This window comes from Naegleria gruberi (assembly GCF_000004985.1).
Source record: "Naegleria gruberi genomic scaffold NAEGRscaffold_45, whole genome shotgun sequence".
Classification (NCBI taxonomy): domain Eukaryota; phylum Heterolobosea; class Eutetramitea; order Acrasida; family Naegleriidae; genus Naegleria; species Naegleria gruberi.
Genome location: NW_003163282.1, coordinates 23,001 through 38,523, shown reverse-complemented (window position 1 = coordinate 38,523; position 15,523 = coordinate 23,001). Strand labels below are relative to the sequence as shown.

The following is a 15,523-nucleotide window of genomic DNA, read 5'->3' as shown; positions in this document are numbered from 1 at the left end:
TTGTCACGAAGACTAAGACTATCTCTGTTGGGATGGAAAGTCTTTTTGAATTCTGCTAAAATTCTTGCCCACTGAGTTCCATACATCTTGAAACCTTTAAGTAAGGCGTTAACTTCATCATCAGTCCAAAATACTTTCTTTTGCTTGGTATCTTTTGATTTTTTACGTGGCTTGAAAAGAACTCGTTCAGTTTCTTCTTCACTACTGGAAGAATCCTCAAAAACAGATTTCTTCTTGGATTTACCATTTGTATCTGATTTAGATCTTGGTCTTTGTAGCTTAGAAGCACGAGTAATAGGAATATCTTCATCATCTTCAGAAGAAGCAAATTCCCTAATAATTACAACTCTTTTAGCATCCTTTTGACTATCCATTAACCTCTTCTTTTTTAAATTATTGGCATTAGCAGTAGGTTTTCTCTTCTTGGCTTGTTCATCTTGATTAGATTGAGTAGAGGCTGCAACAACTTGCTGAGTAGGTTGCTGAGTAAGCTCTTCTTGTCTTGGTGCTTTCTCAGGTACCTGAGGTATTGGTTTTGATGGTTTCCTAGCGTTAAAAAGTCTTTCTGTTATAAAGATTGTAGTTTCTTCTGATGTTGAAATTCCTGTGTTTTTAAGCCCTAAATATGTACATGGCTCGTCTGGAAGTGAATCAACAGTGATTTGTGGTATTTGTGGTTCATTCATTACAGCATCATTAGATTGTGTTTCCTCCTGGATTTGTTTTGGTTGATTCAGCAATGAATAAAGCTTAGGTTCACCAAGATAATTTCCTAGTATATTGAAATATTTGACAAGAGCCTCAAGTGATTGATATTTGAGTTCATATGTGTCAGCATTAATGAAAGAGGTCAACCATTTCTTGATCTTTTTAGAATAAGCATCTGCGGAGAAGGTTGCTTCTTGGAAAAATTCTGCAAAAGTTTGTTTTCTCTCATCAAGTAATCCTAGTAAAGCAGTCACAGAACTAACAATAAATCCGATTCTATCACCATCAACTTTATCTTCCTGTTCAACTTCTTCCCACAATCCATTCAATTGACTTATAATTAATCTAGTTCTAAGATTAACATTATCGCGATCATATGGGAGTTCTCTTAACAAATCCTCTACAAGATAATCAACTTTTTTATAAAGTATATATTCAATGATAAAAGCATTACATTTCAAAGATCTCTCATCTATTTCAACTTCCTCTTGATTATCATATTGTTGTTGTGTTTCCATTTGTTGTTGTGTTTGTTCCGTATTGTTAGTCTCTTGTTGCTTCGATGACGACATTTTCAACTTCACCAACAGCGAATGCAAGCCTTTGTGTGAGATTGTTGTTTGGTTATTTTTTTTAAATTTTTGGCGCCAAACACTTCTTGCCTTTGTTAGAAGCAATTTTAAAGCTTGTTGTTTAATTGGTAAAATCAATTGATTTGATTCTGAGTAGATTTATGGCTGTTTCAATGGCCAACTCGATCATTATTTTCTTGACTCTGAGATTTTCAATGATATGAGCTTCTATAATGTTGGAAATTATTGGAGTTTGTGAATCTTGATTGGTAAGATCAATACCAAAGAAAGAGTTTGGATTTTTAGAATATTCACTTGCCAATCGTAAAATTATCATTTCTGAATCATGTTTGAATCCACTCGAGTGCAATAAAAATCTCACTATTGATAAGAAGCTATCAGCAAATATTGTTGAAATTCCTTTGGACAGTACTGAGGAATTGCTGACATCTCTCCATATACTCATTTCAATGTGACATCCTCCTCCACATAATTCTGATGTATTGGAAGCACTGAAAAAGTTGTTTTCATTGATAAACCCTTTAATTACATAGAAGGCATCCTTAATTGACCTCTTGGATTCCTCATTAATAGTATTGGAAGGCCCTCGAATAATAATATTAAAAAAGTCACAAACATTAGGAATAGTTATGAAAATCTCGTTTTGAAAAATTGAAAAATTAGGAGAAGACTCGAAAATATAGAGATCCTCATTCTCGACTGTGGTGGTTGATCCAACTGGGATAATTGAAGGTAGATTTAGAGAATGTGATATATTTTGCAAATGTTTCGAGCTTAATTTATCAAATATCAGCACATTAGAATCTGAACTATAAAATATATCATGAAAAGGGAATGCTCCCTCCATCAAAATTATTATTCCACTACTACTGGTTCCCAATTCAAATAAACTTCTCCAAAATAGCTTTTCTTTTTGATTCATTTCTAAATTTTGCCTCTTTAGCAATAATATTGATCTACACTTGGATAATTTATCCAAATAACTACTAGAATAGGCGTATCTCTTTGAGAATGAAGATTGTGAAATATTCATAAAAATTCCGTTAAATCCAAAACTGTCATTCAATTGGCCACCCTCAATAATATGAAATTTAGTATGTTTAGGAATGGAATTTCCATTAGAAAATCCTTCAGTTAAAATGCTTTTAAAATGTTCAATATGAAATCTCAATTCCTTAGATTGTAATGAATTTTTACATATAAAATTAATAATTTCACAATTATTTGTAACAAATTGTTGCATCATGACCCTGTCTCTCTGCATTATAGTCAGAAAAGTCTCTTTGCATACATTTTTCAAAGTAGATAAATTACTGCAAATCACATCCAAAGGTATTAATTGTTTTAAATGTAATTCCTCCAAGCAATTTCTAACCAATTCACAACACAATAAAACAACACCAGTTGTACCATCTCCAGCTTGTTCCTCCTGAGATTTTGATAAATCACATAAAATTCTTCCGATAGGATTAACAATCGGAAGTGAATCCATAATTGTTGCTCCATCATTTGAATAAATTACATCCGAAAATACATGGTGATGATAATTAATAATTAATTTATGAAAAGCAAGTGGACCAAAGCTTGAACCAAGAATGTGACTCAATTTTTTGCAAGCCTCCAAAATAATCTCTGCACATGGAAGATTTGAAGACATTTTAAATAATTGAGAATTAATAAAATTACAAACATGTTGACTTGGTATTTAAAAGAATAAAATTGCCTTAGGAGGACTTAAGGAGAATGTATTTAATGTTATGAGGAGTGAATCTTCCATTATGAAAACATCTCTTTACTTCAAAAAAACAGCAAGTTGGAAAATCCATATTTCCGTTCCTAGTCTAGACTTTTTCCATGGAAATTGAAGCAAGCTTGGAAATGCATTTCGATGAGTATCATAAGTAGACAATTCAAACCGAAAAAAAGGATCAACTTCTCTCCAGCAATATATTAATAGTGCAACATCATGTGTATGGGTGATATTGATGCTCCGTTGTTTATCTTTGCCTATGGGTCTGTTATTTGGAGGCCGGGATTTGAATATGAAAGTTCTTTTAGTGGTTTTATCAAAGGATTCAGAAGAAGATTCTGGTTGGAGGATTTATTCCATAGAGGACAACCAAATCAAGAAGGAAGAACGCTTACAATCATCAGAGAAAATGATTATCAGAAAGTACTGAAAGAAAAATCTAATAAGCCTATTTGTTCTTGTCAATATCAAAATTTTGCTCACAAATCATCTTTACAACATGATATCAATTCCAAAAGTGAAGATATGGACGAGGAAATAGTTTGGGGAACTTGTTATAAGGTATCATTTGAGAATGCTGAGCGAGTGATGAAAGATTTAGATTATAGAGAATTGGTTGCTGGTTATCAGAAAACCAGTGTTAAGGTTTACGTTTCTGATACGATTGCAGTTTGTCAGAATGCCATAGTTTATTATTTTGATCCGTTTGTAAATAGAGAACAGCCAAAGAAGTGTCCATTCATTGGTCCAGAGAATATCTGTTGTTCATCAAAACATATTGCGAGAGCTTTTGGCCATTCAGGTCCAAACAGAGATTACCTCTACAGGTTACAGGAATACCTACCTGTATCGGACCATTATGTGGACACTCTGGTTCATCATGTGAGAGCTCTCGAATCGCATTATCCAATGAATTGTTCCATTCTGGAGGTATTAAGAAAAGGTGAAGAAAAAGGTAGTATTCTGGTTGATCAAGGAGCCACCTCTGCACTTTCACAAAGATGTAAAAATCTTCTTGCTTGTGGAATAACCAAGTTAATTGGCGAGTTTGAAAGGGATGACATTGTTACTATTCGAGATTGTAACAGTAGAAAGATAATTGCAAAGGGATTCTCTAACTTCAATTCTAAGGAAATTGCTCAAATGCAAGGCAAGAATCTTAAAACTCTCTTGATGGAAAATAAGGTTACCTCAATTACCAGCCACAATAATACGACAACTCTAACTACAATTTGTAACACATCAACTAATGCAACAAGTAATCATGTAATTCATCACCCAACAGAAGTGATCAGTAAATCTAGAATGATTCTACTGTGAAACAACATCTCTATAAAATTATTGAATAAACTTATTGAAATCATGATAAAAAGCAAAGATTCGCATCATCCATTGTCAAAAGATTCTCTCCAACAACCATCATTCAACAATAATTGAAAATGAAATTATTCATCATATTCTTTGAAGAAAATAAAAATTGAAAGAATAAAAAATGTCATCAACAACACCAGAAAATAAGACAAGCAAGGATTATTACTTTGATTCCTACTCTCATTTCGGTATGTATTTGAATATGATGGTTTATTGATTATCTAACATTCTAAATAGGAATCCACGAAGAAATGTTGAAGGATGGTGTTAGAACCAACGCCTATAGAGATGCTATTATGCAAAACAAACACTTGTTCAAAGATAAAGTTGTTTTGGATATCGGATGTGGTACTGGTATTTTGTGCTTGTTCGCTGCTAAAGCTGGTGCTAAGAGAGTCATTGGTGTAAGTTTTCAAAGATTTAGTATATATTAATTTGATTGTATTACTAATTATTATTATTTAATGAATTGGTTATAATTATTATCTTCATTAAAATTTTAGATGGATATGAGTGATATCATTGATAAGGCTCGTCAAATTGTTGCTGACAATGGTTTCTCTGGTGTTATTGAATTGATCAAGGGTAAAGTTGAAGATGTTAAAGAATTGCCATTCGGTGTTGAAAAAGTTGATATTATTATCAGTGAATGGATGGGATACTTTTTATTATATGAAAGCATGTTGGAAACTGTCCTCTATGCTCGTGATAGATGGTTAGCTCCAGGTGGTTATTTGTTCCCTGATCAATGCACAATGTACGTCAGTGGTATTGAAGATTCCGAATATAAGAAAGAAAAGATTGAATTCTGGGATAATGTCTATGGTTTCAACTTTAGTGCTATCAAGGGTGATGCTTTACGTGAACCTTTGGTCGATTTTGTTGAAGGTCATCAAGTTATTACAACACAATCTAAGTTTTTGGAAATTGACTTGAATACAATTCAACCAGGAGATTTGAAGTATATGAAGAGAACCTTTGAATTCCAAAGTCAATATCAAGAATATTGTCAAGCTTTGATTGCTTGGTTCGATTGTGTCTTCTCTAGAGGATGTCACAAACCAGTTCATTTCTCAACTGGTCCTTTCACTGAAGGTACTCACTGGAAACAAACAGTTTTTTATTTGGAAAATGATTTGCCTTTGAATCCAAACGATCAAATTAAGGGTGTCATTGAAATTTCTCAAAATAAGAATAACCATAGAGATTTGGATATTTCTATTGAATATTCCATCAATGACGGTACTTCAATTAAACAAGAATACATTATGAGATAATTTATTTTGAATACGAAATAGATGAAACTAGGAATAAAAGTAATCTTCTATCAATAGAAACATTCTTTGAAACAATTGTTGAATTTAAAGAAAGTGTCCATTCTAAAAATGTCAAACTTCAAAATATTAAATCAAAAACATACCGTCTCCCCAAGCAGCTGGGTTTTGTGAAATAGTTCCAATAAGAGTTTTAGAATTATCATAATCATAAATATAAAATTCTTTTGGTGAGATTTGTCTCTTTTCTGTAATTTTCATTATTGGCCTAGAATTGAAATTATTAATGATGAAATCACTCCACACAGAATCATATTGTTGTTTTATATTTCCAATAAAAGTACCATTACAATTACGGATAGTTAAATTATGACCACTTGTTCCAACTTCATCAAGAGCATACGAATCACCAAGTGATGAATCCTTGTTTGATGTCAAATCTATTGTCATTGGATATCCCAAGACGGAACGACTTTTTAATTTTGCAAATAAATTATTATCTATCGAAATATCAATATAATGATTAAATATATTTCTTTTTAAATTAATTTGTGATATTTGTGTTGATAAACTTGTTGTCAATTCACTCGATATCGAACAATTCAATGTTGGTGGAGTTGACCACGAAATATTTACACCAAGAATTACAGCAAATAATATAATATATACAGAGCAAAATCCGACACTACAAATGCTTCCTAATATTTTACGTTCTCTAGAAAATTCATAATCAGAACGTGATTCCTTGTCATCATCCTCAAAGATAAATTGGCACATTTTTTATGATTGAAAGTTGATCGGAATGTGTTTGCAAGTTCTCTCTGCTTTATCATTAAAAAGCAATATTATAATTGTATACAATGTTTTCCCACCACGATTTAAGTGACACTAAATGAGAAACTTTCTAATGGCATACAATTTTTCAACATTGTAGAAGTAATAATTGGTTTGGCGCCAAAATTAACTACAAACACAACCTTAAAAAAATGAAGACATCTACACTGTGGGGTGATAGTTATGTAGGTTTTGTAGTAATTTGTTGTATACTGATATGATGGTGATGCGGATAGACTGATAAAAGTGGAGCACCAACAGCTGTGTATGCTGTTTGTTATTCACCTGATGGTACTGTGCTTGTTTGTGCAAGTTATAGACACGTTTTGATGTACAATTCCACTACCGGAGAGTTTATCAAACAATGTAGAGGACACACGGATAATGTATATTGTCTTTCTTTTGTTAAAGATGGTAAAACATTTGCTTCGGGAGGGTATGTTTAACAACTTCATCATGATTACTGAAACATCATTAGTGCTGACAATAGTGTAATTTTATGGACTCACCTTGGAGAACCAAAACTCAAATTTACTCATAATGATTCTATTCAATGTTTAGAATTCAATCCAACAACTAATCAATTGCTGAGTTGTGCTTGTACAGATTTTGGTTTGTGGTCCCAAGATGAAAAGGAAGTAAAGAAAGTTAAAGTTAATTCCAAAATTCTGTGTTGCAGTTGGACAAGTGATGGCCAGCACATGGCTCTTGGATTTTTTGACGGAAGTGTTAGAATTTATAATAGAGAAGGAAAAGAATTAGTAAGCTTTGCTAGATCAGATCCTATTTGGACAATTTCATTTAACCCTTCAAGAGATGAACAATATGATATTCTTGCTGTTGGTTGTTGGGATCAAACAATTTCATTTTATCACTTGAGTGGAAAGCAAATTATTAAGGATCAAAAATTAGGATTTGATCCTTGTACAGTTTCCTATTTTTCAAATGGAGAATATTTATGTATTGGTGGAACTTCTGGTGAAGTATCATTATGGAATAAGGATGGTGTTCAATTAGTTCCTGTTTCAAAACATCAAGGATGGATTTGGAGTGTAGCTCAAAAACCAAACCAAAACTTTGTTGTAAGTAATTGGTAATAATTTTGATACTGATTATTATGAAAGGCTATTGGTACAAATAATGGCTTGCTTCAAGTTCAAAAATTGGATTTTATTACTGTACATAGTTTATATGGCAATTTGTATGCTTTTAGAGACTCCATGACAGATGTAGTTGTTCAAGACTTAGTAAACGATAAGAAAGTAACCATAAGATGCAAAGATTACGTTAAAAAGATAGCTATTTATAAAGACAGAATGGCAATTCAAATGAAGAACAAGATCCATGTCATTGAATTAACCCAAAATAAGAATGAGAACGAAGGTGAAGAAGGAGATGAAGAATTGCAATACAGATTGGTCGAGAAAATTGTGAAAGATATCGAATGCAACATGCTTGTTGTTACTTACGGAAATTTGATATTCTGTCATGAAAAAGAGTTGCATCTTTACGATTTCAAAGGAAACCTCCAAAGAGTTTGGGATTTGGAAGCTCCAATTAAATACATCAAAGTAATTGGTGGTCCACCATTCAAAGAAGCAATCCTAGTTGGTCTGGCTAACGGATCTATCCTCAAGATTTTCGTTGATAACCCTTTCCCTGTTCAACTTCTGAAGCATGACTATTCCATCAAAAGTTTGGATTTGAATATGTCTAGAAGAAGATTAGCTTTGGTAGACCAAAATAATGATTTGATGGTTTATGATTTAAAGGATAAGAAATACGTTTACCAAGAAAAGAATGCTGAAGGTGTTGCTTGGAATTCAGAACATGAAAATATGTTGTGTTATTCTGGATCTGGTATTTTGAATATTAAGACAGAAAACTTCCCAGTCAATTCTCACAAACTTCAAGGATTAGTAGTTGGATTTATTGGTTCAAAGGTGTTCTGTTTACATCAAGTATCTATGAGTACTGTAGATGTTCCTCAATCAGCAACCTTGTACAGATATATCGAAAAGGCTGATTTTACTGAAGGATACAAAATTGCTTGTCTTGGAGTGACAGAAACCGATTGGAGATTTTTGGGTGTTCAAGCTCTTTTGGGAGTCAATTTAGATATTGCCAGAAAATGTTTCAATAGAATCGAAGACACCAAATTTATTTCTTTGATTGACAAATATGAAAAGCTCATTAAGCAAAATCAATTCAACAGAGATCTATTCGTTGCTGAAATACATGCTTACCAAGGTAAATTTGATGAAGCATCTAAAATGTTTGTTAAGGGAGGCAGAGCAGATATGGCTATGGATATGTTGTGCGATTTGAGAAAATGGAAAGAAGCAAAAGATCTTGCCATTACCTACGATAATATCAACCTAACAGATATGATTCTGCGTCAAGCTAGAACAGCTGAGGAAGACACTGATCATAGATCTGCTGCAGAGTTGTATGCTGCTGCAGGTAACTATGAGAAAGCTATTCAAATCATGGGCGATAACAAATGGTTTGATATGCTACAAGAGACATGCAGAAACTTGAACAGCAACGAAACCAAAGGTGTTGCTATGTGTGCTGAGTACTTTAGAAAGAACAAGATGTATGATGCCGCCAAGGAAGCCTATCAAAAGATTGGTGACTTCCCATCCCTTATCAAATTGTTTGTTAGTGCTCAAAAGTGGGAACAAGCTTTCGAAATTCTTGAAAAGAACCCAGAATTCTCAGCAGAAGTATATCTTCCTTATGCTGAAAATTTAGCAATTGAAGACAAATTTGATGAAGCTCAAGTGGCTTTCAGAAAGGCTAACAAACCAGAAAAGGCAATGAAAATCATTGAAGAACTTGCTCAAAACGCTATTGAAGAAAACAGATTCAAGGACGCATCATACTACTTGTGGAAAGTTGCCAATGAGTTGATGCATACAACAAAGAATGAATCCCAAATAACAGAATCTGTCTGGCAGGAAATCAAAAAGTTTGAAAAGTATTATCAACTCAGTCAAATTTATTTTGCTTATGACATTGTACACAAATTCTCCGAACTTCCATTCAACTCTTGCGATACCAGACATCTGTTCAATGCTTGCTTATTCCTTTATAACAATTTAGATGTTTCTAACTTGCCTAAATCTATTTCTAGGATAACAGTTACAGTGACGATGGCTAAACTCGGTTTATCGTTAGAAAACTACAAATTGGCTAGAGAAGTGTATCAAAATATTCAACATTTGAGGCTTCCAAAACCAATTATGGATGAAATTGAGTTGTCAAGTATTTCCATTCACAGTAAGCCAATGAGGAATAATGAGGAATGTATTCCAATTTGTTTTAGATGTTCAGCATCCAATCCATTCCTGAATGAAAAAGGTGTTGATTGCTGCGTTAACTGTAGTCATACATTCCAGAGATCACCTCTCTCATATCACATTCTACCACTTGTCGAGTTTGAATTGGAAGAAGGAATTGAAGAAGAAGAGGCTATCAAGCTGATAAACCAAACACCTCCAAGCATGCAAGGAAAAAAGGGAGGAGATAAATGGAGAGAGCAAAAAAGCAGTGCAAATGTTCAATCCCTTCGTCTTGATCAAGATTCTGAGGAACCTTACGAAGACATGACTCTCACAGACTTGTTTAGTAAGGCTTTATTGAATATTGATGGTAAGATTGTAAAGGTTAACAGAGAAATGTTGAAATCTTTCAGAAGAGAAGATGTATTTATTGTAGATTGGAAGAATCCTCTTATCAAGAGACACTTTTTCAAATGTATTATACCAAACTTCCCAATTGTGCAATGTAATCATTGTAATCTCTTCTTCCAACAAGAAGATTTTGAGTTTGAAATGCTGAAAAACAATGGCAAATGTCCGTTCTGTCAAAATTAATTAATATTTATATTAAAATGAGGTCCATATTCTTTCTGAAAATTCTTTTTAAATAGAATGAATAAGTGATCTTTTGCAGATGAATAGTTGTCCAAAAGGTAAAGTATTTTATCGTCATCTTCCAAATCTTGAGTAATTAGTGGATTCAAAGATAATGATAATTCAATAAGTTCTTTCCTAATAGTTTTGTCTCTATGGCTCGATAAAAGATTCAAAAAGTTCAAAGTGTTTTCGCAAGCATTATATTTAACAAATGTGTACAAGGAAATCAATAATGAATCAGTAACATCAAAGTTAGATTCATGTAAATTTCCAGCTCTTCCATATCTAATTTCATAATCCTTTGGGAGTAAATGTTTTAAAGTATTAAACACATTTAGTTTGGACTTTTTTTCACTCTTTTTCTCCTCTCTTTTAATATCAAAGAATGATCTAGCTGCATTAACATTGAATTTAAATAATTTTTTAACAGGTAATTCATTTCTACACTCATAACATGCCAAAGTGTTACAATTTGACAACTTGGCAATAGTATTTGCTGTTGATTTGTCATTGAATTTCAATAAAAATTCTTCAGCTCCAACAATCCACTCATCCTGTTCATCTGATTTATATCGTTGTGCAATATTCCTAAAATTTTCCTTCATGAATAATCCAAATTCTTGAGAGTCAAAGATGTGTTGTGTGTCAAAAAGTCCACATTCAAGAGCAGCACCTTCATCACTTAAAATTGAATAACCAGTCTTGGCTGATGATATATCCAATCCAAGATAATATCTTTTGTTTCGGAATGAAATGTTGATGAAACTCTTCCTAATGTTAACCACATCGGGAGTGTGTTTTAGCCTGGAAATCCGTTTTATCATTTTTTTGAAAAATTGTTTTATTAAAATTAAATTGGATAAGATTTTACAAATCAATTTCACTAAAATTGTTCCAATCAATTACAAGTTATCAAAATAATCAATCTGGAAGAATATTATTTACACAATTTTATTCAAAACCTTTTTAATCAAAAATTAAATCCTTTCTCTTTTTTGTCTTTTTGTGATTTCTCGATGGGTTATTTGATTTAAGTGATGTGCAGAGAGAAGGTGGAGCTCGTCTATGTGTAAGGAATCCCTCTAAAAACAATAAAAGTTAAATAAAAATTATGGAAAATACTAATACATACCAAAATGAGAATTATCATAAAACTCGCTTTGTATGATACTCTTCTTATTATATTTAGAAGTTAATTGTCCAAGATCCAATGAAAATTCTTCTTCTTCATTTTCTTGTTTTTTTACTCCCCATCCAATTTCAGCAGTATCAACTAAATCAGAGATAGTCTTATTCCAAGTGCTGTTACTACTCTTCAAAGAAGAATTACTAACAATACTCTTCTTGGAAGACAACAATGAATTATCGAAGGATGAAATGTTGTGGCTATGTTTTGTTGAGGATGACCTTGTTTTACTATTTGAGGAAGTGGTTGAATAATTTCTACAAGTTTTAGGAGGGGACAAAGAACGGTTCAATTTTTCTTCTTTTTCCATCCAGGATCGTTGATGGATTTCCTCCCTTCTAAAACTTTCTTTAAGTGAATTGCAAAAGTGATTGGACAATTTTTGATGGCCTAATGCTTGTATCTATCATATGATTATTAAGATTGTTTTGAACAACAAGAAGTTTCTACTTACCATCTCGAACTAACTAGTAGGGTTAAATAAATAATATGAATGGTGATAGGAAAGTGAATGGGAAGTATTCCGAGATAGGTTTTGTCTCTTCAATCTCCCAAGTTTCTTGTTGTTTCAATTTTTTTGTGTGTGGAGAGCCTAATAGAGAGGTCTTCACCTCTGGGAATAAAAAAGAATTGGAAGGCTGGTGAAGTTTCCGCCTTCTTCTTCGCTTACCTGGTGTGTTCGGTGAGTTGTTGCAGCATGTGTTTGTGTCGCTTCACCATCAATAGTTTATTGAGCAATTTAATATCTCTGGCCTTTTGGAAGGGCAAATAAGGAGCATTACGTTTCTAAAAAAGGTATGGCTGTTCTTCTTATTGAGAGATGAAGACACCATCATTGTCCTTTATATTCCCTTAATGTATTTATTAATACTGTATTTACAATAAAGTATGACTTTATGATGGTAAAATGACAGTCTATTAACATTGGATGATGTAGTGAATATATGACCAATAGAGTTACATTCAAATTGTTTTATTGTTCATGTATTATCGGTGATTTTAACGATTCGATAAAAATCACTAATAAATATCTTTTAACAATGTCCATAAAAAGACAAATAATCTGAGGTTTTGAAATGCAATTTATTGATTGTTTTGTATTAGTGATGAAATAAGGCTTTCACTAAAGAGGAACTTTTAAGGGAAGATAATATTTTGGCGCCTAATTTTCATTCATTAAAAAATGTCATCCTTGGTCGAGATTAATGTGTTGTTAGGAATTGTTTTATTATTTATTACCCCTAGTTTAATTTATTGGCTCTCTTTTATGTTAACTTGTGGATTTGCCTGTTCGTCAGGGAAAACATCCTTCATGGCCAAGCATCATCTAATGTTATCTTTCCTTATTGTCACTCTAACAATATGGTTTATTTCATTTAAAAATCAATTTTCTCAAGATTTAAGCGAAGATTTCATTATAACTGGTACATCGGCAATTATGATTTTGGTTTTTATCTTTTCCTTAATGATAATAGTTGTGGTTTGGATGGATGAAAATAGTTTATTTATTACCAAGATTATGTTCTTTATTGTTCATGGAGCATTGATCTTTATGTTATATCAAGTTGTGATGGCAGTAATGCACAAGGATGTATTAGCCATTATGCAAAAGAGCTTCCTTAAAGTGTACCATAGTGAAGAATTCTCTTCAAAATTACAACAATCATTCTCAGTTAATTGGGAAGGTGTGACTGACAAATATGTTTATTTGCAAAAATTAATTGAATCTAAATTACATAAATAAATAGGTCTAGAAAATATTTCTTAGAATACCTCCTAGTTCATAAATTTGTTTGGTTGTGAAATCCTTACTATAATCTCCTAATTTGGATATGTCAATACTGTCAACATCAGCAAAGGCAGAGTCGGTTTGTTCTTCATAAGTGTCAAAATATTTTGAAAGTCCTGAACTTCCTGTTGCTGTTTCGACCTTCTTAACAACACCACTTTCCCCTGCCTTCATCAAATCTCTATAAAGGATAATGGTCATTAAATGTTTACCCTTTTTAATATCCTTAGCTTTGAGACAATGTCTGTATGGTTTGAAAATATATTCTACTCTTTCTTTTTGTTGAGTTTTTTGTTTTAGAGTTAAACCAACTCTAGCACTCTTAACCATAGTATCACTGTATGGAGTATCAATTGGTTTCAAGTAGAATGCTGAACTTGTACTCAAGGCTTGAAAATGTTTTTGTCCTTTAAAACATTTAGTAACAAATTCTTGAATATTATCACAATCATAGGCTCCAATTATTTCATCAACACATTTTGATGGACCTTCGACAAGTGTTTTGTTGTCAGACTTCAATAAACTTCTAATTAAAATTCCACCTTTAAATCCAGCACTACCAATCGAAATATCCAAGCCTTTATAGGAACCTCCTTTATAATTATTGTCATTTGTTTTAGCCAATGATTGATGGAAATACCACTCTCCTCTAGTTGCTTGTAAATCATGACAATGAGAGAACGGATCATTGTGAACAGGAGGACATGTAAAATAATATTCAAGTTCCGCTAATCTATATGTTTTATCTTTAACAACAAGTTCTGTGTTGTTAAATAAATAATCAGAGATTGAAACGAAGGTATCTTCAAATTCCTTGATTGTTTTGAAAGATTTACAAGAATCTAATTCTTTTAATTTGGTAATGATAGCATTTTCATCAATTTTTACCTTCTTGGTATCGCTACTTGATGATGTCACTTCTGAAGTGGCCGAATCTGTTGTGGAGATTTCTTCTTGTTTTCTTTTGCTCATTTTTTTGTAATTGTAGGTGATTATTTAACGGCGATTTCTCTGAATTTGAAGAATATTTTGTGGCCTTTGGCAACTGGAAGTTGCAATTCAACTATTCTGCTTGTTACAAAACATGACCAACACACCTTCTCACTTTAAAACTTGTCATTTTCGTTTATCAAAAACCCTGCTGATTGTCATTGAGCTTCATATTTCCCACTGTAAGTAAGAACGAATTTGCGCCAAAAATATTCCCACCAACTACAAATCACCAAAAACTGCTTTAAAAAAATGAGTGTAGGGACTGCATCTTCAACTTATTATGAAACTGAGGAGACAACAAGCTCCTACAGAGATGAGGAAAGATTGAATGAGGAAGAGGTGGTTCAAAAAGTACAACCAACTCAAAATGTTGTTATTAAAAATCAGCAACCAAAACAAGTACAGTCTGCAAGGGATTTGCTTGCTGCTCATCAACAACAACAACAAACACAATCACCAGTTAAAGGCATTCTTCATTCACCATCTCCATCATTGTACAGCGGAAGTACTCAATTTACTACAGATTCAGTGGCTTCATCTAAAAAATCATCCCCTAAAAGTGTGTCAATTGCAATTTCATCAATAGCAAGCAAACAAACAACAACTCCATCAACAACATCAGCCAACTACAATCGATCGGATATAATTTTTGTTGAGGAAATGAAAAAAGCATTCAAGATGATAGATACTGACGGGGATGAGCTAATCTCAAAGAATGAATTAGCTGTTGCCATTCGGTCTTATGGGTTAGATCCATCACCAAAATATATCAATGAACTCTTCCATTTGGCAGGATCAAAGGATGGTTTATTGGATATGAATCAGTTTTCAACCTTAATGAAGAAAAAGGTTAATCACGTTCTTTTCGAAAATGACAATAAGAAACGAAAGGCAATAGAAGTATTTTTTGATAAACTTGATAAAAATGGAGACGGATATCTTTCATTTGACGAGTTTAAGGAAGCTTTAGAATCAATTCCAACAAATGGAAGAATGAATCCAAAACAAGATGTGGAAGTAATAACTGAGATATTAACTAATATTGATAAAAATGGAGACGGAGTTATTGATATTGGAGGTGAGTAAAACAGAATCAAGTTTC

At 32.6% G+C, this 15,523-nt stretch overlaps 9 protein-coding genes across 9 annotated transcripts; 4 read left to right on the top strand and 5 right to left on the bottom strand.

The window, feature by feature from the left end:
- Window positions 1-55: 55 nt before the first annotated feature.
- On the bottom strand, window positions 56-1,280 carry NAEGRDRAFT_58923 (uncharacterized protein; the record flags this gene model as incomplete). The annotated part of the gene is made up of 2 exons (XM_002673551.1): window positions 56-278; window positions 379-1,280. The coding sequence occupies 2 exons, from the start codon at window positions 1,278-1,280 to the stop codon at window positions 56-58; spliced, it is 1,125 nt and encodes a 374-aa protein (XP_002673597.1).
- A 121-nt stretch (window positions 1,281-1,401) lies between these two features.
- NAEGRDRAFT_71184 (uncharacterized protein) lies at window positions 1,402-2,958 on the bottom strand (the record flags this gene model as incomplete). Its single annotated transcript, XM_002673550.1, has 1 exon — window positions 1,402-2,958. One exon carries the CDS (start codon window positions 2,956-2,958, stop codon window positions 1,402-1,404), a length of 1,557 nt encoding a protein of 518 aa, XP_002673596.1.
- Window positions 2,959-3,226: 268 nt separating this feature from the next.
- NAEGRDRAFT_56280 (ChacC and PUA domain-containing protein) lies at window positions 3,227-4,415 on the top strand. Its single transcript, XM_002673624.1, has one exon. The coding sequence runs from the start codon at window positions 3,268-3,270 to the stop codon at window positions 4,369-4,371; it is 1,104 nt and encodes a 367-aa protein (XP_002673670.1). The 5' UTR covers window positions 3,227-3,267; the 3' UTR covers window positions 4,372-4,415.
- Window positions 4,416-4,543: 128 nt separating this feature from the next.
- NAEGRDRAFT_80851 (arginine methyltransferase) lies at window positions 4,544-5,752 on the top strand (the record flags this gene model as incomplete). The annotated part of the gene is made up of 3 exons (XM_002673623.1): window positions 4,544-4,610; window positions 4,660-4,826; window positions 4,926-5,752. The coding sequence occupies 3 exons, from the start codon at window positions 4,544-4,546 to the stop codon at window positions 5,697-5,699; spliced, it is 1,008 nt and encodes a 335-aa protein (XP_002673669.1). The 3' UTR covers window positions 5,700-5,752.
- Window positions 5,753-5,825: 73 nt separating this feature from the next.
- On the bottom strand, window positions 5,826-6,473 carry NAEGRDRAFT_71181 (uncharacterized protein; the record flags this gene model as incomplete). Its single annotated transcript, XM_002673549.1, has 1 exon — window positions 5,826-6,473. The coding sequence occupies one exon, from the start codon at window positions 6,471-6,473 to the stop codon at window positions 5,826-5,828; it is 648 nt and encodes a 215-aa protein (XP_002673595.1).
- A 209-nt stretch (window positions 6,474-6,682) lies between these two features.
- NAEGRDRAFT_71180 (uncharacterized protein) lies at window positions 6,683-10,411 on the top strand (the record flags this gene model as incomplete). Its single annotated transcript, XM_002673622.1, has 4 exons — window positions 6,683-6,715; window positions 6,767-6,966; window positions 7,009-7,612; window positions 7,655-10,411. The coding sequence occupies 4 exons, from the start codon at window positions 6,683-6,685 to the stop codon at window positions 10,409-10,411; spliced, it is 3,594 nt and encodes a 1,197-aa protein (XP_002673668.1).
- Window positions 10,412-11,419: 1,008 nt separating this feature from the next.
- NAEGRDRAFT_71179 (uncharacterized protein) lies at window positions 11,420-11,949 on the bottom strand (the record flags this gene model as incomplete). Its single annotated transcript, XM_002673548.1, has 2 exons — window positions 11,420-11,535; window positions 11,586-11,949. 2 exons carry the CDS (start codon window positions 11,947-11,949, stop codon window positions 11,420-11,422), a joined length of 480 nt encoding a protein of 159 aa, XP_002673594.1.
- Window positions 11,950-13,389: 1,440 nt separating this feature from the next.
- NAEGRDRAFT_51428 (uncharacterized protein) lies at window positions 13,390-14,400 on the bottom strand (the record flags this gene model as incomplete). The annotated part of the gene is made up of 1 exon (XM_002673547.1): window positions 13,390-14,400. The coding sequence occupies one exon, from the start codon at window positions 14,398-14,400 to the stop codon at window positions 13,390-13,392; it is 1,011 nt and encodes a 336-aa protein (XP_002673593.1).
- A 270-nt stretch (window positions 14,401-14,670) lies between these two features.
- On the top strand, window positions 14,671-15,507 carry NAEGRDRAFT_71177 (uncharacterized protein; the record flags this gene model as incomplete). The annotated part of the gene is made up of 1 exon (XM_002673621.1): window positions 14,671-15,507. One exon carries the CDS (start codon window positions 14,671-14,673, stop codon window positions 15,505-15,507), a length of 837 nt encoding a protein of 278 aa, XP_002673667.1.
- Window positions 15,508-15,523: the final 16 nt, after the last annotated feature.